This window comes from Lissotriton vulgaris, chromosome 9, assembly GCF_964263255.1.
Source record: "Lissotriton vulgaris chromosome 9, aLisVul1.2, whole genome shotgun sequence".
NCBI lineage: Eukaryota > Metazoa > Chordata > Amphibia > Caudata > Salamandridae > Lissotriton > Lissotriton vulgaris.
The window spans coordinates 242,038,527-242,060,999 of record NC_141697.1 but is presented as its reverse complement, the minus strand read 5'-3'; the positions used below and the strand labels follow the sequence as shown (position 1 = coordinate 242,060,999).

The following is a 22,473-nucleotide window of genomic DNA, read 5'->3' as shown; positions in this document are numbered from 1 at the left end:
CGCTTCCCTGGGCGGCTGGAGTAGTTGCATTTGTACTGGGGGCTGTTGCCGTAGCTGTAGTCCGGGTAGGTATTGTAGGAGTAGGGGATGCCGCCCACGGAGTAGGCGGTGCTGTAGCTCTGAGAGCCTCAGAGGCAGGGCTTGCCATCCCGCACCAGCACTGGTACGGCAATCACAGTGGCATGACAGAAATTGCATTTTTCAGCTTGGTGTACTTACCCTGGGAGGGGGGAGAGGGTGGGGAGGCAATATTGTTCCTCAAGCTCAAATGGAGAAAATGAAAGAACGCACGCCCCAAAAAAATGCTCGCCAGTGGCAAATGGGGAACGGATATAGCGTACCGACCAGAGCTGCCTATTTGGGAACCGAGTTAGAATCTCGGCGCTGGCTCCACATGTGTGATTCAGGCCAAACCACTTAATCTCCCTGTGCCTACACAAAAAAAACAACGAGGTTGAGAATCCAAAATAAATGTTTAAAAAAAAAATGTATGATGGATTGTGGTGGAGAAAGAGAGACGGTGACTAAGATAGACCAGATAGCGAAAACTAAAGAGTGTGAAAAATGTTAGATTAAAAAGCAACAAATGACGAGCAAATGGGGACCGGATATAGCGTACCGACCAGAGCTGCCTATTTGGGAACAGAGTTATAATCTCGGTGCTGGCTCCACATGTGTGATTCTGGCCAAACCACTTAATCTCCCTGTCCCTACACAAACAAGCTTCTCGGCATTGCTGTGTGGGGGGTGGTGGGGTGGGCGGGGGAGCAGCAGGCAGATGAGAGTGGAGCGCGCGCTGGAGATGTCATGTGCTTATCTAGGTTCCTGATCGATACTGTGACCTTATGCCCCTATTCGGCTATAAATCCATTTATTCCCTATATTGGCATAACCGTTCAAGTGCGATTTTCTGTAAAGTCATCTCTGGCCTCACACGAGCAGAGCCACAGAGCCACATTCCAGCATGACTCTCTGCTACTTCCTTTGCGACCAATTAGTGCAATGACAGAGCAGCAGTCACTATCTGATATTCCTAGATAACACTCCGAGTTCTTCAACAAGATAAAAACTTAGCAAACCTGGAAATCCCCGCTTGCTATGTTTTGATTAGTAATGGAACTCTAATGAGCAACTGATAGCTGCCACTTCCTAGTGACATCTTTAATTGACGTCTTATGTCCAGCAAACTTGCGTCAAACCCGGCACCTGTCAGGTATAAATATTACCAACGTTGCCTTAAGCAATACGAAGCTGTGAGCTGTGAGAGCGAAGCTAACTGCTGTTGAGCGTTGCCTGTCGCTGCAGCCTGCTATCCTGTGGTGGTGAAGCTACTGATTACCATTATCGCCGCTACAGCGCGACCTATGGTGCAGTACGCTTGAGGAGCCGTGCAGCCGTCCTCTGCGAAGACATCCAGCCCAGCTGCCCGCGGACGCTGTCACCCCTCCTTCCTCCAGACGCGCTGAAGAGAGCCGCTGCCTTTCTCGTGCAGAGAAATCCAGTCCCGGCGCTTCCGGTTTACCCTCGCGGGTGACTGGGATATCGAGAGAGACCCCTGAAGGAGATACCAATCCTCCATCATTCTATTCAGAGGTATGGTGTTGACTAAACCCTTAGACGAGAATTCTTGAAACAAACCTTGGCAAAACCAACTTAACTTAAGCTACTTACTTACTCCCCCTTCTCACGTGTTAGGCTTAGGTCAGGCACACTGGGGTAGGCGTAGTTAGAAGCACCAGTTGAGTATGTTAGCCTAATGTATATATGACTGTATATATGTTTTATTACTTTTAAACCATTGTATGGCTAAGAAACCATATCAATGCTTTTACAGTTCTATTTCGCTATTCTTATCTTACTGTACGTACTTTTCATAATAACAGTTATTGCAATTGTGGCAATACATTTCTCTTGTATGAGAAGAAAGACTGTTCAATAAATGTTAACCCTTTATTGATAAACGCCCGTCTCTCTATTCTCTACATACTGTGAAAGTAAACTGCACTAGACTGACTGAGTGAAATCTGTGTCTATTGTTTCACACGACCCTAGAGATCGACTCTTGATCTGAGGAGCAAAGTTGTCATGTTGCACGGTTGTTGGAAAGCTGAATCCCTTCTTGTCTGTGCCAAGGAAGCTGATCACTTCCTATGCAGAGAAGAAAGTTTCCAGTGACCTCTGAGCTAGTTGGTAACACAACCCAATTAAGTTTAGCATAGTCAGTGGAGGCCTGGAATATAAGCAGTTCCACGTCGATACTACTGTTTATGTTATTCCAATGCGCAGGGCCTAGTGGGAAACTAGGAACTACACTACATGGCGCCCTAACGTTTGGTAAGGCGATAAACTAACGTAAGACTTGTAGAGTAACTCAGTCGTGCATATTTCACACCCCTTTCTCCCGTAAATACTCCAATAGACGTCTGGAGTGGGTGAAAGGTTAAAATCCGCCCGACCTTAGTAGGAAGAGATTCCTATGTAAAGCTCTGGTTTATTCAACGTTGAAGGATACAGTGTTCCAAAATATTGTGCATCTAATCTTTGTCTCCTTGGAGACCTACTCTGCAAAAACTGCATTTATACAATGTCAGTAGAAAACAACGGCACCACTGGGGCCGCAGTAGATGCGACTCAGCGAGGTCCCGAATACACAGACCCGGGTGCTATTATCATCCCGGTCCAGTTAAGAAGATCTATAACTTTAAAACTTATAGAAAACGGACTGACACCTCAAGGTGGTACAGTAATTTTCGTGATAGAGGCTCACGAGTATCGGCAGACAGAGGTATTCTATTCATGGATAAACTTTCCAGCGGTAAACGCTATAACACAAGAGTTTCACTATTACAAAATAGAGGAACCTCCGGAAGAGTACGCTCCTTTCGAGGAGGTTGAAATTCCACTTAAATTTCAAGAGCACCTGCTCTGGTTTAATGGCGCCCTAAAACACAATGATCACATAACCAGGCTCGGTCCACTAGGTAGACCAGGAGCCACGTGGCCGGTTCTAGCCAGCTACACACCACATCCTGACATTATAAGAATGTCTAGAGAAGAGCTGTTAGCACAGCTAAACACATTAATAAAAATACATAGGCAATTAGTCCAATATGTAATACGGACTGCAACAGTCCAGCCAGCTGTTAATACACCACAGCTGACCCCTCATCAGGGGAACACAAATAAAATTACACCACAGAACATACAGTCATGTCTTGGTAAAACACCCGTAAAACGGGAACAAATTCCTTTCTGGTTAGCCCAGAAAATCACTCAAATAGAGGCAGTATTTCCTGATACTACCCCTATTGAGAAACACAGAATCTTGACCATCTGCCTTCCTATGGGAATCGCACCACACGTGGAGGACTGTGACACTTGGGGTACAGTCTTTGCTTCCATTTACACAAAAACACACGGTGTTCCGTCTATGGCGGTAATACCAGAAGTGCTAAAACAGATTCAAAATGAATTCGGTCCAGAACCAGCTTTAAATCTAGGTATGAAATTACTGAAAGACTTCAAGCAGGTCACGGCTATATTATTAGCCAATGTAAAGGGAGAAGCAGCATCTGTGGCGATTCGCCAGAAGTTGAGGGAAACAGATATAAAAGATCCTGTTGAGCTTGCAAAAATCATAGAAAAATGCTATGAAGAATTAGGTAGAGACAGCTTGGGTGGGAAACCAGTTAAGCCCCAACTGCTCGAAAATCCTGAAAAATTATTTATTAAAAATAATTCAAATACTCCTAAAAAGAGCTGGGATGGAAATAAACAATCCAGTCCCAAGGAAAAAGTTTTCCAGTCCAGAGGAAGGTCTCCTCGACGGAGGGAGAGAACTCCGACTCGAGAACGCCAGTCTCCCCAACGGGAGCCCTCTGAGAAAAGATATAACCTTAGAAATAGGGATAATATAAAAAAACCTGATAGATATCAAAGTATTGATACACGTCCCTCTCGATCTCTTCCACAGAATTCGGAAAGAAGAGGACGGTCAGACCCAGGAGAGCACACCAAGTCCAAAGACAAGGAACCTGCTCAAAATAAGAAATCTCAATTTCAGAAAAAGAAGGTAGCCAGTATTAGAGTAATCAACCATGCCGAGAATACTGAGGACACAGTTGAAAAACGGGGAGTGGGCATTGACAATGTTGGACAGTGCAGCAGAGATCAGTATAGCGCGCAAGATCTTGATGAGTCATCTGGAGACAGTGGACACGAATGAATACATTCAGGTTGAAACTGCCGACGCCAGACTTAGCGAGCCCCATAAAATATACGAAATAACATTGCGTATAGAGGGTGATAAGACTAGGAAAATTAAGGGTCTATTTTGGGATAAGCTCTCAAAAGGCTATGATATTCTGTTAGCTGAAAAAGATTGGCCCCCGGAGTTTGTCAGGGAGTGCCCTCGTGGCGAAGAAGTGATTATGCCTGCCTTCTCGAATCACATACCGATTCACAAAAAATACACATATGCAAGGAAATGGGCTGTAGCCCAGGCACCTGCATTGTATAAAAATCATGTAGGATGGGATGAGGATTCTACACCTCACAAAATCCAACTAAAAAGTGAACCAACTGCCCAACGGCAGTATCCCATAAAGCAAGAAGCTAAAAAACAGGTCAGGGAGATCTTAGATCAACTTGAGTACCAGGGGGTGATTGAAACATGCACCTCTCAAATGAACAATCCTTTGTTTCCTGTCTCCAAGCCAGACAATTCATATCGTCTAGTTTTGGACTACAGACACCTTAATACATGTTGCAAAACTTTTGCAGTACAAAACTCGCATAGTGCAGCCCTAATGAATAACATAGTTAGGAAAAAATACAAAACGACATTAGACATTTCTAATGGTTTCTTTTGTCAAAACATTGCACCAGAAAGCAGATACTTGACCGCTTTCTCCGCATTTGGGTCACAGAAAAAATTCTGTCGACTCCCACAGGGGTTCAAGAACAGCCCAGGACTATTCTCAGCTAGGGTAACAGAGTTACTACAAATCTATGATGATGAAGCATTGTCTTACGTAGATGATATTTATCTCACAGACGACGACTTGGATACTCACTTAAAAAGAGTGAACACCATTATACTTGGGTTCGCAGCAGAGGGTTACAAATTCAACTTTAAAAAGTCCCGAATTGCCCATCTGACAGTACTATTTTTAGGGTACGAATTATCAAGTGAAGGGAAAAGCCTAGCGGACAACTTCTTAGAGAAGTGCGCTGTACTCCAAGCTCCAAAAACGCTGAAGAATTTACAATCAATACTAGGTTTTCTGAATTTCGGAAGAACTTACATTCTAAATTACGCAGAAAGGGTTAAACCTCTCTACGAACTAATTAAACCTGATTTAAAACAAATCAATTGGACTCAAAAACACACAGAAATTTTGAGATCACTGCAAACAGACATGTTAGCAAAAACTAAATTAGATACACGTGACAACACGATCGATCTTGTAATCCGAGTCATCCCAGGAAGATGCGGATTCACGTACCTAACCTCTAATGAGGGAGAAAAGGTACCAATTTCAATTAAATCTCACTTGTACACACAAGCAGAAAAAACATTCAGTCGCACAGAAAGAACTGTGAACGCAGTGCAAATCGCATTAGCAAATGAACGAGAACTAGCACACGGCAAACGGATTAATATCCTTACAGCGGAATCCGCCTTCGAGGCGCTATTCAGCCCAGTAAACCTGCCTACAGTGTCACTGGATCCGAAATGGATACAGTGTATAGATTCTCTAGGAGCGGAAGACGTGAAATACTATTTCGCCCCGCAATTTGAAGAACTGAATGATTTAGAATATGAAGAAGAATATCCTCTGCCAATCGAAATCCTGCCTCTCCCACAATATGCCTGTATAATCTATACAGATAGCTTTGTACAGCATTTTAATGTAGAGAGTAAATCCTACAATGCAGCATGTGCGATCATTAAAGGTCGTTGGCTGTGCGGTAAATTCAGACCGAAAGTAACAAAAACTGAATCTGTAAGAAACTGTTCGGTTCAAAGAACTGAAATCAGATCTTTAAAGATGGCGCTCGAAAATGCAGAACGCGAATTCCCCACACTTATAGTGTGCGATTCTCATTTTTGCGTCAATTCTTACAACAATAAACTGCAGAGTTGGATCGAAAACGACTACAAAGATGACACAGGTGCCACAATAAAGCATAAATTGCTTTGGAACGAGGTAGCTCTTTTAAGTAAAGAACTACAAAAGACTCACGTGATTCACGCACAGAGTCTTCAGCGTGATGGCGTTCACGTTGCAGGGAATTCATTGGCTAATACAGCCACCGCGGAAGCAACTAACCCGGCTTCCGTAGCCACAAAAAAGCGTACAGATAAGTATATAGACGGGGAAACCATGCTGGCAGTAAAAACGACCGTAAAAGGCGACTGTGCAGCACTACCCGTAAACTATCCACTCAATTATGCATACATAATCGATGCAAACTCCGTTCCTTTTGCTCGAATCCCTGGAGTGGGGGATAGAGTAATTCCAAACAGGAGCAGGAGGGGCTTCCTCCTACTGGAAGCACACATGGGGTTGGGTCTGAGACACCAAACAATCAAAGCCTCTCTGAAAGAATTGCAATCAGAGTACTGGTGGCCAGGAATGAGTATAGATATTCAATGTTTTGCTCAAAATTGTGAAGACTGCAATAGAGATCGCAGTAATGAACAGGCCAGTGTAGTTTCAGGATCCCTTCTAGACAGCATAAGGCGGTCTATCTGCGCAATCAAAGAAGAGAAGCGCGTCCCAGTGTACACCATTAAGACGAAAAGCACTTAGAACATGAGGCCTCCAGCGCTCGGCTGACGCTAGAACGGTTATAAAAGATTTGCGAGTCTATATCGGCACATACGCAATTACCACGTTCCATTCTGACCAGGGTCCTGCTTTCAGCTCTCGAGCTTATGGGGGGGCCATGGCTAGCATGGGAATTGGGTTGCGGTATTCTTGTCTGTCGCACAAGTGTGGTAGAAAGAAAAAGCCGGGATATAAAGCAATCTATAACAGCGAAGGTATTAGGTTCAGGCGCTGGGTGGGTCAAACATTTAATAAGTGTCCAGACTAGTCTTAACAACATGCCAAGAAATTCTCTAAAAGGTTTCAGCCCATACGAACTATTGTTCGGAATTAGAATGAACGTTCAGGACCTCGATAGTCAGATGTCAGTGGTACAAGAAGAAACAAAGCAGTTTGAAGTAAAAGACCGTTTGGCTGTTTTACAGGAACTGAATGAAACAAGAAAATCATTAAGCAACATAAAGTTAAAGCAACAGCCAAATACCACTGACGAGGCACCACCCGCAACAGCCCCAGCAAGGCCTGTCTGGATTCCAAAGATTGGGGATCTAGTCAGAGAAAAGATCGCGGTTAAGAAGGAATTTGGGCCTTCTTACAGAAAAGCAGTACCTGTCTTAGCAGTCACCGGAACAAGATCAGTTGTGCTACCGCCCCTTGCTGGTAAAAAGGAGAACAGAGTCGTGTCCATCGACCTGGTAAAACCACAAGCATGTGGCCTATAATCAACAGTAGGCCCAGTGGACTCCCAAGAAACAACAGAATACCCAAACTTGCAACAATCCAAGAGGTTCAAACTGAAAGACTAATCACATTCGATCAGCCTGCAGTGCACAATGAAGGACTATGCAATAATGCCATGGAACTCGTGCCTCTTGAAACACAGATTGAAACAGTTCGTCAAGAAACAACACCAGTCTACAATAATGTGGCATCAGAAAGTGCTACCGAGAGACAGATTGAAAGAACAATCCCATCAATTGACAGAACTGCCTCTGGTTATTTCATCAACTTCGACAACTTCTCTGAAGATGAAAATGAGCCCGAAGTGATGCCAGAAACAAAAAAGTCTTTTAAAGAAAAAGCAACGGAACTCTTTCATCAACTGAAGGAAATCTACCTAATTTCCCCTTGGCTAGAGTTCTGGTTCGGTCTAGGTGTATTTTTCCTCCTGCTTTGGCTCATCATGGTACTGTGTTTGGGAAAATTCATTGAAGGAAAATATATTACAATGGACACAGCAAGTCAGAACATCAACCTAGTCCTGAAACCACACAGATCATCCCACGTGAAGAAAAGAGAACTGTCAACAGTAAATGTCACAGCAATTCCAATACCTGGTGGGGTAGTATGGGAGAAAACAGACTATGAGATCTATGGTCCGGTCGAAATCCTGAAGTATCCTCATCAACTAAAGGTTTCCTTAAGTGACTTTGTTACACCTAGTACATTCTCTGATGATTGGGACTTTAACAGTATTAATGACATGATGTCTGATTTAGTAATGTCAGCTAGATTCACAGATCATGATTATTTACAAGGTTCATCTAGTTATGAGCAGTTATTCTGTTATACCCACTATGGGGATCATTACTTGCATAAATCTGCACAGCCTAGAAATGTTTTTATGTATAATCAATGGGAACATTGTTCTACACCACCTAAAAGCAGTTCTAAAGCATTTTTTGAGAAATTCAAATATTTTTCAGGGTTTAACACCAGTGATGCAGAAACGTTTTATTATAAACTGTTAGATAAAACAGGCATGAAAACAATGCTGACAAATTCTAAATTGATATATTCAGAAGCATTTTATGACAAAATGATGACATTTGGTTTTGATTATTGGAAAAATAATATTGAAACAAAATCAATTTGGGGTACAAAAGATTGGCAGGTGCAAGGCATAGAAGCACTGTTTAGAACCTGCATGATACCAGAACAAATGTTATTTTTAAATGACACTGTACACCAAACATCTTGTCTTGGCCTAGCTAAGAACAAAGAAATGAAAACACCGTCTATACCAAAGCCAATAGCTGAGAATACAACTGCAGATAATGAGTTAGACGTGTCACACATTTTACATTTCAACAGAACACATCCGGATTGGAAAAAGTGGTTAATCTGGCCTACAGACACAAATAGCTGTCAAGATAGATTCCTGAACAAAACACAGGGTTTAAAAATGACCAGATTAGACCCTAGATATTCCCAGAGACAACATCCAGGAATTATAACCACATACAGTGTAGGTAAACTCTGCCTAGAATGGCTAACTTCATCCACACTGGCTGAAATTAAGCAACACTTGTCTTTATTAAAAGATGGTGCTGATTTGCGCGATTTCATTCTTGGACCACGCAAACAGCGTCAAAAGCGTTTCATAGCGACCAGTATCTATGCTGCTTACAACGAGGCTTGGAAAGTAAAGCAAATTGAAACTGCTGAAAAGATACGAGAAATTGATCGTATTAATTTGGAAAAATCACTTTCTGTGGTAGACAATGGGTTAATGACTCTGTCTTCCAGAATATATTCTTTGGACAATATTGTATCCTCTGCCTTTGATGCGATAGACAGAGATTTGCTAATGTTACAACATGGCCAGTCTCAATTACGCTCTATTATAGAACTAGGCTGGACGCTGCAAAATCTTCGTTCAGGCTATGTGCCTTGGCGTCTGATAAACACAACGTCATTATTTTCCATTTTTAACCTTACTGATAAACAGATCAGTTTGGCACAGAAAGGAGCAGACTATACAATTTTGAGCATCGAGAAACTCGAGAGATTATCATTGACAATGTCAGAGAGCCCTGTCATTGAATGGATAATACACGGAATTATCACAATTCCGATAACAACTTTCCGATTTCATAAATGCCTTGAATACATACCTGCTGGCCAGTATGAACAATTGGGTAAGGGATATGTTAAATCCGAATGGAAATTACCATACACTCATTCTTGCTATAGTGACAGCGACAAAAATGTATTTCTTAGTGGTGACAACTGTAAACACTCACTAAGCGGTATACTTTTGTGTCAGGGTATTAATTTACACGGAGCATGTGATGGCAATTCAAACAACCTTTCATGCCACCAGCTAGTCACACCTGCAACTCAGATAGAGCCCTTCTTTATGCAACTCGCAAACGGGAGTTACATTCTAAGAACGGATCACAGGTGCTGTGGCCTCGCGCCCGGACTAAGTTATCTAGTAGAAGTAACGTCCATGGTCAAATGTTGTATGCAAGCATTGTTCCCGAGCGGGCCTCCAGACACAGTGACTCCCCTCTGGCCTCGTCTGAATCTCTATTCTATACGAATTGATACATTAAGCAAAATGAAATCTGTGCTTTTACAGACAACAGTGCCTATAACGTCATCTAAAGAGACGTATGATCTTCTAGTCGCAAGGACGGCTACTGAAGTCCATGACCTTTTATCAACAAATTGCCCCGTGCATTTCGTACAAATGCTCGACCAACTCCTTAACATGTCTAGTGCTACAAGCATCCCAGGCATATTTAAGACAGTCTTTACGGGACTGCTAACACCCTTCCAGGCAATTTTGGGAATCTTTCCTAATTTTGTGCACTCCATCTTTGGTGGTATTCCACTATTTTTTGGACTCATCGCAGGGATTCTATTTTTGACCCTTCTGCTACGTTATGGCAAGCCTCGGCTCAGACATAGCTCCCATGGGAATGGAAGAAACAATCCTAGCAATGCGCTACAGGGACAGGATAACTAACGTCCTCGGATTGGCCAGGCTGAGAGATCTAAACATGACCTGGTTCCTTTCATTCAGACCGATATGGCAAAATTGCATTTTACCTGTGCTACGGTGTATGCTTTGCGGCGATGAATGCGTGTTGGACATCTGTCTTTCACTTCCATCAGCAGTACCAATGGACGTCGATACTTTGCTAAGTCCAATAACGGCTCATGCATTGTGTTGTCCCCAGCGGCTACCAATCCTGATGACGGCATTCGTGGAGACTCCTGTACTACAGCCAAGTGGTAACAGTGGAGCGAGTGACAAAAGCAACATCATCCAGGTACAACGTTCTGTGAGCATTGCTGGTCCTGCCTTCGATGACAGCAATCATTCTCACACCTGCCAAGTTTCAGCGCTATCTAATTTGGTTGAACTATCACCTGATTTTGTAGACCAATTCTTTGAGAGCCTGTCTGATACGATGTTCTCACCCACAGAGAAACAATAACTTTTGAGAAGCTTTCCGACACACAGCGTTCCCATGAACTCTGTATTCGGCCTTCAGTTTTGATCAACATAAAACTGCCAGGAGCTTTGGTAAACTGATTTTTCTTTGAATTGGACAATTTTTTTAAAAATATTGACCCTCTCTTTTTGGCACGAACAATTCTTTGCTTAACGTAAAGACTATTCTTAGAGAACAGAAGCTTCACACTTCTATTTCTAAAAAACACATCTAGAGACATATTAACATAACACCAGCCTCTAGCACACATTATTACAATGCATTTTTATGTGATGATTTATCTCGCATTTCTTCTGTCAGAGGTACTTCATGTGTAATTCTTTTGCATAATCATTCATTGACTTCATATGCAATACCTTTTGAATGATTACTATGCTTTAAAAAACGTACAGTACCTAAATTCCATGTATTACAAGTACGCCTATTTCGAATGCATTTATGTATTTTGGGGTGGGCTATGTTACACAATGTTACACATACATCTAAATTGCTTAGTTTTAGTAATTTTGATGGACATGAATTCGTGGAGTGGGTGTCATGTGCTTATCTAGGTTCCTGATCGATACTGTGACCTTATGCCCCTATTCGGCTATAAATCCATTTATTCCCTATATTGGCATAACCGTTCAAGTGCGATTTTCTGTAAAGTCATCTCTGGCCTCACACGAGCAGAGCCACAGAGCCACATTCCAGCATGACTCTCTGCTACTTCCTTTGCGACCAATTAGTGCAATGACAGAGCAGCAGTCACTATCTGATATTCCTAGATAACACTCCGAGTTCTTCAACAAGATAAAAACTTAGCAAACCTGGAAATCCCCGCTTGCTATGTTTTGATTAGTAATGGAACTCTAATGAGCAACTGATAGCTGCCACTTCCTAGTGACATCTTTAATTGACGTCTTATGTCCAGCAAACTTGCGTCAAACCCGGCACCTGTCAGGTATAAATATTACCAACGTTGCCTTAAGCAATACGAAGCTGTGAGCTGTGAGAGCGAAGCTAACTGCTGTTGAGCGTTGCTTGTCGCTGCAGCCTGCTATCCTGTGGTGGTGAAGCTACTGATTACCATTATCGCCGCTACAGCGCGACCTATGGTGCAGTACGCTTGAGGAGCCGTGCAGCCGTCCTCTGCGAAGACATCCAGCCCAGCTGCCCGCGGACGCTGTCACCCCTCCTTCCTCCAGACGCGCTGAAGAGAGCCGCTGCCTTTCTCGTGCAGAGAAATCCAGTCCCGGCGCTTCCGGTTTACCCTCGCGGGTGACTGGGATATCGAGAGAGACCCCTGAAGGAGATACCAATCCTCCATCATTCTATTCAGAGGTATGGTGTTGACTAAACCCTTAGACGAGAATTCTTGAAACAAACCTTGGCAAAACCAACTTAACTTAAGCTACTTACTTACTCCCCCTTCTCACGTGTTAGGCTTAGGTCAGGCACACTGGGGTAGGCGTAGTTAGAAGCACCAGTTGAGTATGTTAGCCTAATGTATATATGACTGTATATATGTTTTATTACTTTTAAACCATTGTATGGCTAAGAAACCATATCAATGCTTTTACAGTTCTATTTCGCTATTCTTATCTTACTGTACGTACTTTTCATAATAACAGTTATTGCAATTGTGGCAATACATTTCTCTTGTATGAGAAGAAAGACTGTTCAATAAATGTTAACCCTTTATTGATAAACGCCCGTCTCTCTATTCTCTACATACTGTGAAAGTAAACTGCACTAGACTGACTGAGTGAAATCTGTGTCTATTGTTTCACACGACCCTAGAGATCGACTCTTGATCTGAGGAGCAAAGTTGTCATGTTGCACGGTTGTTGGAAAGCTGAATCCCTTCTTGTCTGTGCCAAGGAAGCTGATCACTTCCTATGCAGAGAAGAAAGTTTCCAGTGACCTCTGAGCTAGTTGGTAACACAACCCAATTAAGTTTAGCATAGTCAGTGGAGGCCTGGAATATAAGCAGTTCCACGTCGATACTACTGTTTATGTTATTCCAATGCGCAGGGCCTAGTGGGAAACTAGGAACTACACTACAGAGAAGGAGGGGGTGGGAGGAGTGAACTCCCTGAAAGCCGATTTATGAGGGTGGTTAAAATCAGTAAGTAACACGGCACACTGTCGGGAGCTGGGTAGCAGATGTACGTAGAGGCAATTCAGTCTCTGGTTGGTGCATACAGATGCACTGTCACAGGCATGTGATATGTTCCCCCTTCCTTGCAGAGGATGTGGCCTGGTTGATAAATTGTTAGCTGCAAAACCAGGACACCTAAATTACGATCCTGGCTTACACATAACTGTGTGATCCTGTGAAAATACCGTCATAGCAGTGCTTTTGGATGCACAATGGAGAAAGAATGAGAAAGAAAACAACAAAAAAAGTCCATAAAAAAAGGGAGAAAGCTAAATATTTAAATATGCATAAGGGTAGAAATATAGGCACAAGTATAGGATATGTATTATAATAATAGCAAAGTAAAAAAAGGAATTTATGTTTTGACTTCCACTTTCAGCAAGTAAAAACTAAATACGCTGTCAACCAAATCAAAACTGCCCCTCTCCTGTGGCGAGGATGAAATACATAAAACTTGATGCTAAGAATACTACTAAAGTCCATGGTGACCCCCCAACTTCAGAGACTGGATGAGGACCCCATGAAAATTCCCAATGAAACAATAGTGCTGTTTTTGCCTGGAGACCTAAAACAGTGAGGTTATACCTCACCTGTGAGCAAATAAACATACAGAATCGTGTATAGGCCATGTCTGGTAAGCTCATGTTTGTCGATGAACAGGAGGCAGTCCAGCAGCAGGGCAGCGGTGCTCTGCCAGTAGACCACCAGGGGTGAGGCGCAGGCGGGTGCCTGCAGGTGGAGGAGGGCCTCGAACTACTGACGCACGGGTCAGACGATCAATAGCAGACAGGAGTTTGGGGGTAGCAGCTGCTGGCAGAGCTGCACAACGAAGGGAGCAGTCCAGTAAAAGCGTGCTCTCTATATAGCATTTGTGTGAGCTGGAAGAAAAGCTCAACTCCCGAAGAAAATACTGGTCTCACAACAGGGATGGGGGAGCTTGGCTTGCCCTCACCCCGTAAAATATTAAAAGGTATCCAATTTACTCATAATAGTAGAGAGCGAAATGAGAAAATTCAAAACGAAACAGAGGTTCATGGATAAGGTCACAGCTGGTCCTTCCCTGTGACTCCTGGAATGAATAGATGATCACGTCACCCCTAAACACTTGTGTGGCCTGCCACGTCCAATCCAGCCTTGAATTGTTTGACCTAAGTGGCCGTTAATCGGGTGCCAGTTCCGTAACCTGCATTTTACCACAGTAATGAGAAACTGCATTTCAAAGATGGGCGAAGGAGGGTGCAGGACTCTTGCAGATACAGCCTGGGAAGGAGTACGTCCTTCCAGAACTACAAGTTATTCTACGGACTCTCGAAAAAAGAGCAGCCCAAATACTGCCGCATTATACACTGGGCTCTTTATCTTATCAATGTAGCTGCAGCTACCGGAGAGCTCTCGCGATTAGAGGCATGGGAGCAAAAGCAGGGAAACGCCCAATCAAGACAGTGAAATCAGACAAAAGTGGGCGCATCCGGAGAGTTGGGAGGGGGATGTGAAAAGAGACTTATCCGATGAGGAGTGACTTTTTGATTGTACTTTCCGCTGGACATAAAAGAATATTACACAAAGAAATGCAGCTTATAAAATAATGTACCAACGGAGTATGACCCTGAAAAGACTGCACCACATGTTTCCTACGACCTGTGATACATGGAAGGAGCAGTAGGGTCAGATCCCTCTGTGACTATTCTAAGGCCGAGGGCGGATTCTACTGGAGACACTTCCCGAACAGGCCGGTGTCTCACATGCTAGTGAGGGCACGGCAGTCAGTAGCTTGAAACTGGAGGAAGAGCAAAGCCCCTCACGAAGCACACCGGTTTGTCAGACTCTGGCAGGTTTTAGTGAGGGGGGATTCTGAGCACTATCAGTCAAACAGAATAGAAACTCTCCAACCGGTGACCCCCCCCCTGGTGCGATATTCCACCACATTACAATACAAGTGCATCCCTTCCCCACACCCACACTTAAGGGCTTGGCTCGGAGGGCTCGGTCCACCTGCACACAGGCAAGTAACAGCCCGAGGTGTTGAGTGGGCTGAGGTGTGACTGTCTCACCTGTGCCTCGACGGAAACATCTGTGCCAGCTGTGCCCAGAGGCCCCCGCCCAGGCCACACTTCTAATGGCAAGACTTACCAGTGTCAGGAGTGTTAATGCGGGCCCCTGGGAGGGGGGCAGGCAGGCCTCTGTGGCCCCTGGGGGGCAAGTGTGCGGAATGGCAATAGCAGGGCAAGGGCTGTGCCCCTCCGGAGGAGAGACCTTAAAAAGAGACCACCAGAAGCACAGGTGGAGAAACCGAGGGGGCAGGGAGAGAACAGACGAGTGGAGGGAGGGAAGGGGTGTGCGGTGAGAGAAAGGGGAGAGCGGATAACTCAGAGGTAAGGGACAGAGAGAAGTACAGAACGGAAAAAATAGATAAAGGGGAGAAAGAAAGGAGTGAGACATATAGTGAAGAGAGTCAGGCGGGGGAAAGGAGGAAACACGGGGAATCGAGAGGGAAAGAAGAGATGGCGAGGCAGAGGGAAGGGGAGAGAAAGAGGTGAAGTAAGAGGGATTTGGTGATAGACCAAAGGAATGGAATGGAATGAGATTTTTAAAGCGCATGGCTGCCCAAAAGCGTCCCAGCACTGACAGAAAATCTGGATAAGTCAGGTCAGGCGGAAGCGAGAAGGTGGTTAAGGGAACAGCCACGTCTTCAGGGAATTACAAAAGGACAAAAGGTTAGGTTGGGCACGGAGGTCCAGTGGGAGGGCATTCCACATCTTGGACGCCTGATAGGAAAACCGCCGGGCTCCGGAGCGTACTTTCTTAATCCTGGGTATTTGGGTAAGGTGGGCATTAGAGGATCGGAGGGTTCTCGTCGTGATATGAGGGATCACAAGGTCTTTAAGGATAGGCGGGGCATTTCCATGGAGGATTTTATGGGTTAAGCACATGGCCTTGAACCGCACCCTTTGCTCTACGGGCAGCCAGTGGAGTGCTCTGATCGCCGGTTTGGCAGAGCAACGTTTTTTTGTGCCCGTGAGAATCCGAGCGGCCGCATTTTGCACCACCTGCAGCCTGGCTGTCACCTTTTTTGGTGCACCGAGATATAGGGCATTTCCGTAGTCCACTCTGGACAGGATAAGACCCTGTAGGAGTAGTTTTTTTGACTGGAAAGGAAGCAGGGGGAGGATCTTGCGGGTGGTACGTAGTAAGCCGAAGCATATTCCAGCCATTTTTCTTGCCTGGGTATTTAGGGTCAGGTTATGATCCAACCAAATCCCCAAGCTTTTGATGTCAGTTTTGGGGGTTGGGGGAGGACCCATACACGGGAGCCATAGATACTCCGGTCGGTAGTGGGACTGATTGCCCATCACCATTATCTCAGTTTTATCCCCATTGAGTTTTAAATGGGAGGCGTTCATCCAGCTGACTATGTCCCCCAGGCAGGAGTGCAGGTCGATGGTGAGATTATCTGGCCGACTGAGGGAGACAACCAGCTGAGTGTCGTCCGCGTAGGTCAGGAGTTTAATACCATACGGGACGACAATTTTTTCCAGGGGCGACATATACACGTTGAAGAGCGTCGGGCTCAGTGAGAAGCCCTGAGGTACTCCGCAACGTATAGGGGTCTCTGGAGATGAAATCACCTTCCGCCACCTGGAAAGAGCAATTGTGGAGATAGGATTTGAGCCAAGACAGGGCCGGCCCTGAAATACCAAGGTTTTCAAGCCGCTGCGCCAGGATGCTGTGGTTGACGGTGTCGAATGCCGCGCTGAGATCCAGGAGGATCACTGCCACTGATCCTCCTGCATCAATGATCTTCCTAGCCTCTTCGACAACCGCCACCATCGCTGTTTCCGTGCCCTGGCCTGGGCGGAAACCAGTCTGTGATGTTTTAAGCAAATCATTGGATTCCAAATAGTTTGATAGCTGACAATTGATGAATTTTTCAGCCATCTTGCTGATGCCAGGGAGAAGGGAAATCGGCCTGAAGTTGGCCAGAATGCCAGGGTCAAGGTTGGGTTTTTTGATTAGGGCTTACACCACGCCTTCTTCCAGCTTGCGGGAACCGTTCCACTTTCTATAGAAGAGTTTATTAGGTTCACCATTGGTGCTAGGATAGTAGGGGCGACCTGTTTTAGATGTCTGACTGGTGCTGGGTCATGCGGAGACCCGCTTTTGAGAGATTGAAGAATGGGCCCTAAAGTTGCCTCACTGATAGAGGAAAACCTGATTAGTTCTGTATCCCTGTTCTTGCACTACAGCAAATGAGGAGGAGGGGGGTCCACAGGGAGAAGAGGGGGGAGGTGTTGAAGAATGTTTTGTATTTTCAGGTCGAAGAATGTGGCTAACTCGTTGCAATGATTGTCCGAGAGATTGTGCGTGACTGATGGTACTGGGGTCTTTAAAAGTTTTTTCGCAATTAAGAACGTTTCTCTGGACGAGCAAGCTGTCTCGCAAATTTTTTCATTGAAAAAGGATATTTGAGCGTTTTTTAGAGCCTTTTTATAGTTGAGGATTGTCCGCTTGTATTCATTTTTGCTATTGAGATCGAAATCTTTCCTCCATACTCTTTCCGCTCTCTTACAGATTTTCTTTAAGAGGCGTACCTCATGGGTAAACCACGGGGATGTGGCTTTTTTCCTAGGTTTCCGATGACGTTTTTTGGGAAGGACTGTATCTAAGGATTTGGTAATCCAGGATGTAAACTCCACGTCTGCTAAATAAGGTTCGATATGGGATGTGGTCTGGTGTCCTCTAAAGCTTTTTCCATTTGTCATAGTCTAGTTTCACCCAAGGACGGGATGGTCTGCCAGATGCTTGGGAGGGAGGAGGAGTGGACTGAATTTGCCAACTAAAAGGAATGAGCAGATGGTCGGACCATGGTACAGGGATTGGTGTTCCCACCACAAGGTCAGGAAAGTTGCAAAAGATGGGATCAAGCAGGTGTCCACGATTATGTGTGGGGAAGGTCGTTCTGTAAGTGGAGTTGATGGGCTGCCAGGTCTAAAATCAGTTCTGTGGCTGATTCGTCTTTACTATTGTCCAGGTGGACATTGAGATTCCCTGAAATAAGGAGATTGGGCCGTGTACTGGCCATGGCCAAGGAGCATTCCAAGGGTGAGTTGTGTAATTGCCCCATGTCCCTTACGGTCTTTTTAGGGAAAGACCTACATATTTTGCAGCCTGCAGGGACGTGGTCCGGATAAAGGCAGTATAAGCACAGGTTATGCTTATCATCCACATGGAGCCTTTTCTTCCCACAAGAAGAGCAGGCCCTGAAAAGGGCTTTCTTCTGGGAGTCAGACATTGTTGAAAGCAGTGGAAAGAAACAATTACTGCAGACAATGTGGACTGAAGTAATTCCTGATGAGATTGTAGAGTGAAGAAATCACTTCCAAAAGTAATCAGATGATTTTGAAGGAATCCTGAGGAGAGCTCAGGCTGGAGACTCCCTAGCACAACGTGCGGTAGAAAATCTGAGGGACTGAGGCTCCTCCCAGGAAGGTTCTAGAGGGAGGTCGGAGCTGATTGGCTGACTCTGAGAGTTTGGTCCTTTTTGCATAAGGACAAGCCATGTTTCTGTAAGAAAAAGGATCTCTAGATGGTGTTCCTCGATAAGTAAGTGTATTTCAAGGGCATGTTTGGCAGAGACCTGCAGTTGATCAGGGCCATATTAATAATCGTCTGAGGAAGGTCCTTGTTTATAGAGGGAGTGCATTTGGAAGAACAATGGGGACAATGGGTGAAGCATGAATCTCCTCTCAATAAATGGGAACATGGCGGTAGAACAGGCCGATTGAGGTGGCATAAGGCATCCCTAGAGTATGAAATCCTTAATCCAGCCCCTGTGCCTGGCTCCTGGCTCGTTCTGGCGCGGACGGGCGCAGACGGGCGCAGACGGGCGCAGACGGGCGCAGACGGGCGCAGACGGGCGCAGACGGGCGCAGACGGGCGCAGACGGGCGCAGACGGGCGCAGACGGGCGCAGACGGGCGCAGACGGGCTTGCCTTAGGCGCGTCCGCTGCGCGTCCTGGGGGGGGGGGGGGGGGGGGGGGGGACGGTAGTGGGCGTGTCCCGGTATGCTCGGCAATGGCGGCAATTTTTTCACGGAGCCCGTGACAGCGCTAGAATCCGCTGTTTGGGGAGCTCGAGTGAGTTTGAGTTCCAAAGTAATATGTAATAGGAAGATAGACTGCAACAAAAAAGGACTGCAAAGAAGAGAGGTGCAGCTTTGGAGCCCATGGGCCGCCGGTAGGGATGGATATAAGTTAATGTATTCAATAAACAATGACTGAGGGAAGGGGCGAGTGAAACACGAAGAGAAGAACGTGAGAGGAGTGGAACAAATGGACAGCGGAAAAAGGGGGGATATTTAGGGAAGACAGAAGGAGAGCTATTGGAGGGTAGAGCCTGTAGTCTCAGAGGGTAGAGAGACACAGAAGAAAAAGAAAAAGAGGCAGGGTAAAATATAAATGAACGAGGAATAAAATAAAGTGAGATATGGGGAAAATGGCGGGATAGAACTAGAGTGAGCTTCGGCGCTGTACACCGGCAGAGGCAGCCTCGGCGCTGCACACCAGCACAGAGGGAGCCACGGCGCTGCACACCGGCACAGAGGGAGCCACGGCGCTGCACACCGGCACAGAGGGAGCCACGGCGCTGCACACCGGCACAGAGGGAGCCACGGCGCTGCACACCGGCACAGAGGGAGCCACGGCGCTGCACACCGGCACAGAGGGAGCCACGGCGCTGCACACCGGCACAGAGGGAGCCACGGCGCTGCACACCGGCACAGAGGGAGCCACGGCGCTGCACACCGGCACAGAGGGAGCCACGGCGCTGCACACCGGCACAGAGGGAGCCACGGCGCTGCACACCGGCACAGAGGGAGCCACGGTGCTGCACACCGGCAGAGTCTGCACAGAGGCTGGTAGAGTGAGCTTGGCGCTGTACACCGGCACAGAGGCCTGGGTGCTGAACACCGGCAGGGGCTCAGCCGACGAGGGGTGCTCTTGTCTTGTAGCCGCAGACGTGTGCTATGAGAGCAGAGGACCGTGACTTGAAGGAACACTTAAGCGCCGAGCCACTGGCATTCACAGACTTGGAGCAGCGAGGTGCAAGAGCAGAGTGCACAGGAACAGAACACGCAGCACTGAGCCTGGGAGCGCAGAGAGCACATTGCACAGACTTGGAGCAGAGAGCAGAGGAAGAAACAAGCTTCTCGGCATTGCTGTGTGGGGGGTGGTGGGGTGGGCGGGGGAGCAGCAGGCAGATGTGAGTGGAGCGCGCACTGGAGAGGGAGGGGGTGGGAGGACTAGGCAGCTGCGTGCACAAAGTGAAGAGCCAATGAAAGCTCTTGTAGGGGAAAAGCGCGTGCTTGTGTTCACGTGAACTCTTGGAAATCCGCCGATGGTTTGAGAACTTATTTTGCCTACTAAAATTCTCCCCTATCCATTCCTTGCGGAATGGGATAGGCGATCCCTAACTAGGCCGCGGTGTACCACCCACTGGTAGTTTTGGGCCCCATGTTCTGTGAGCCCTTTCCACAGTGAACACCTTCGAGAGGTGTGGATCAAACAGTGCGTGTAGGAGATCTTCCATATGGGGTTCCTCCTTTATGGTCCTGGCCGCGGGTCTGTGGGACCAGCTGCCTAGACATTATTATTATTATTATTATTATTAAAACCATTTATTAAGCGTCTGGTTACCCAAAAACAGTGTGTCCCCGCGCTAAATACTGCACAAAAAAGCTAAGAGGACGAGACAGAGGTGAAACATTTGAGGAGCGGAAGTGGCACAGGGGTTAAGCCTGGGGGAAAAGGAAGGTTTTAAGTTTTCTTCGGAACATACTCTCGGAGGGCTCCATCCGGAGGCAGAGCGGGAGATCGTTCCAACATTTAGCCGCTAAAAATCTGAACGAACGTCCGCCCATCCTGGCTCTGGTGATTTTAGGAAGTTTAAACATCATCCTGCCGGCTGATCTCAGGTCTCTAGTGGGGCGGTGTATCGTCAGAAGGTTTTGGAGATAGGCCGGGCCTTTGCCTTGAGCGATACGATGAGCGAAACAAAGGGACTTAAATTTAATACGCTCTTTTATAGGTAGCCAATGGAGTTTGGATAGAGCAGATTTACCTGATGCTCTGCGGGGAAGTTTAAGTACTAGGCGAGCTGGGGCATTCTGAGCACATTGAAGTTGGTATAATCCTTTTTGGCTCAACCCTAAAAGCAAAGCATTTCCGAAGTCGAAGTAGGGGGTTACCAAGGCATGGACAATAGTCTTTCTAGAGTCGATTGGTAAGAGGTCCAGAATCTTACGGAGAGCTTTCAGTATACTGAAGCATCTGGCTGTAACTTTGTTCACATGGGTTTTGTAGGAAAGATCAGAGTCCAATGTTATGCCCAAATTGCGCACTGACATCTGAGATTAATGTTAGAGGAAATAAGTTTGAAGAAAGCACTGATAATATACCTCTTTGGTATTTAGGGTACTGGGGCTACCAACTTGCTTTTGTTTCTCTGTATCTGCCTCTTATGGGGAGCGATGGGACACTCATGGAGTAGCCATGAGCTGTATAAATAACCTTAATTCATTCATATATTGGCAATTACTTTTTCCTTCAATACTGGTCTTTCTAATGACCAGATGAGTTATTTTTTCAAGCTCATTTGGAAGCAAAAAAAACATATGCATTATGAACAAGTAAAAAAAAAAAAAGAAAAGACTCACTGAGGTCTATGGTTGTTACTTCAGCTCTTGAGTCGCCAGAGCTAGCACTGGTGCAGCTGTTTTTCATTTGCAGTTGACTTCTTCCCAGAGTAGAACTCACTTGACCCGTTTCAACTGCTGATTGGTTGGTCAACACATTTGTGCAGGTCGGGTTATTCTAAAACGTGAAAAAATATTTATTACTAACACATTGTTAAATCATGCTATTGATGAAGTTACATGCTTTACTTAGAATTTACAAGACAAATGTTTCTTTTGTGAGTCAACATTTGTTGATGGACATACGCTTATGCGTTCATGCATGTAACCAACTTCTAAAAGGATGGGTAGTCACAGGATGTACACTTTTTAAAGTAATTCATTAATCCTGGTCAGGCTTTAACAACTTCTTGACATGTGGCCCAAATGGATGCAGCAGAGCTGAAAGGGAAGAACTGCCACAAGGAATCTTTCAAAATCCAGTGGTACAGACAACGCTTCAAAGCAAACTGGTTACACTTTATTCTAGTGCATTTCAATCAAAGGCTAAAGAAG

The 22,473-nt window shown here is 45.7% G+C and overlaps 1 protein-coding gene across 1 annotated transcript in view; it reads right to left on the bottom strand.

Annotated features, from left to right (window-relative positions):
• The window catches only part of KNL1 (kinetochore scaffold 1), a 617,593-nt gene that overhangs the window by 381,015 nt on the left and 214,105 nt on the right, over nucleotides 1-22,473 (bottom strand). The window contains exon 11 of the mRNA XM_086937420.1: nucleotides 21,940-22,096. Coding sequence (XP_086793546.1) covers nucleotides 21,940-22,096 — 157 coding nt within the window. The remainder of the gene's footprint in view (nucleotides 1-21,939; nucleotides 22,097-22,473) is intronic.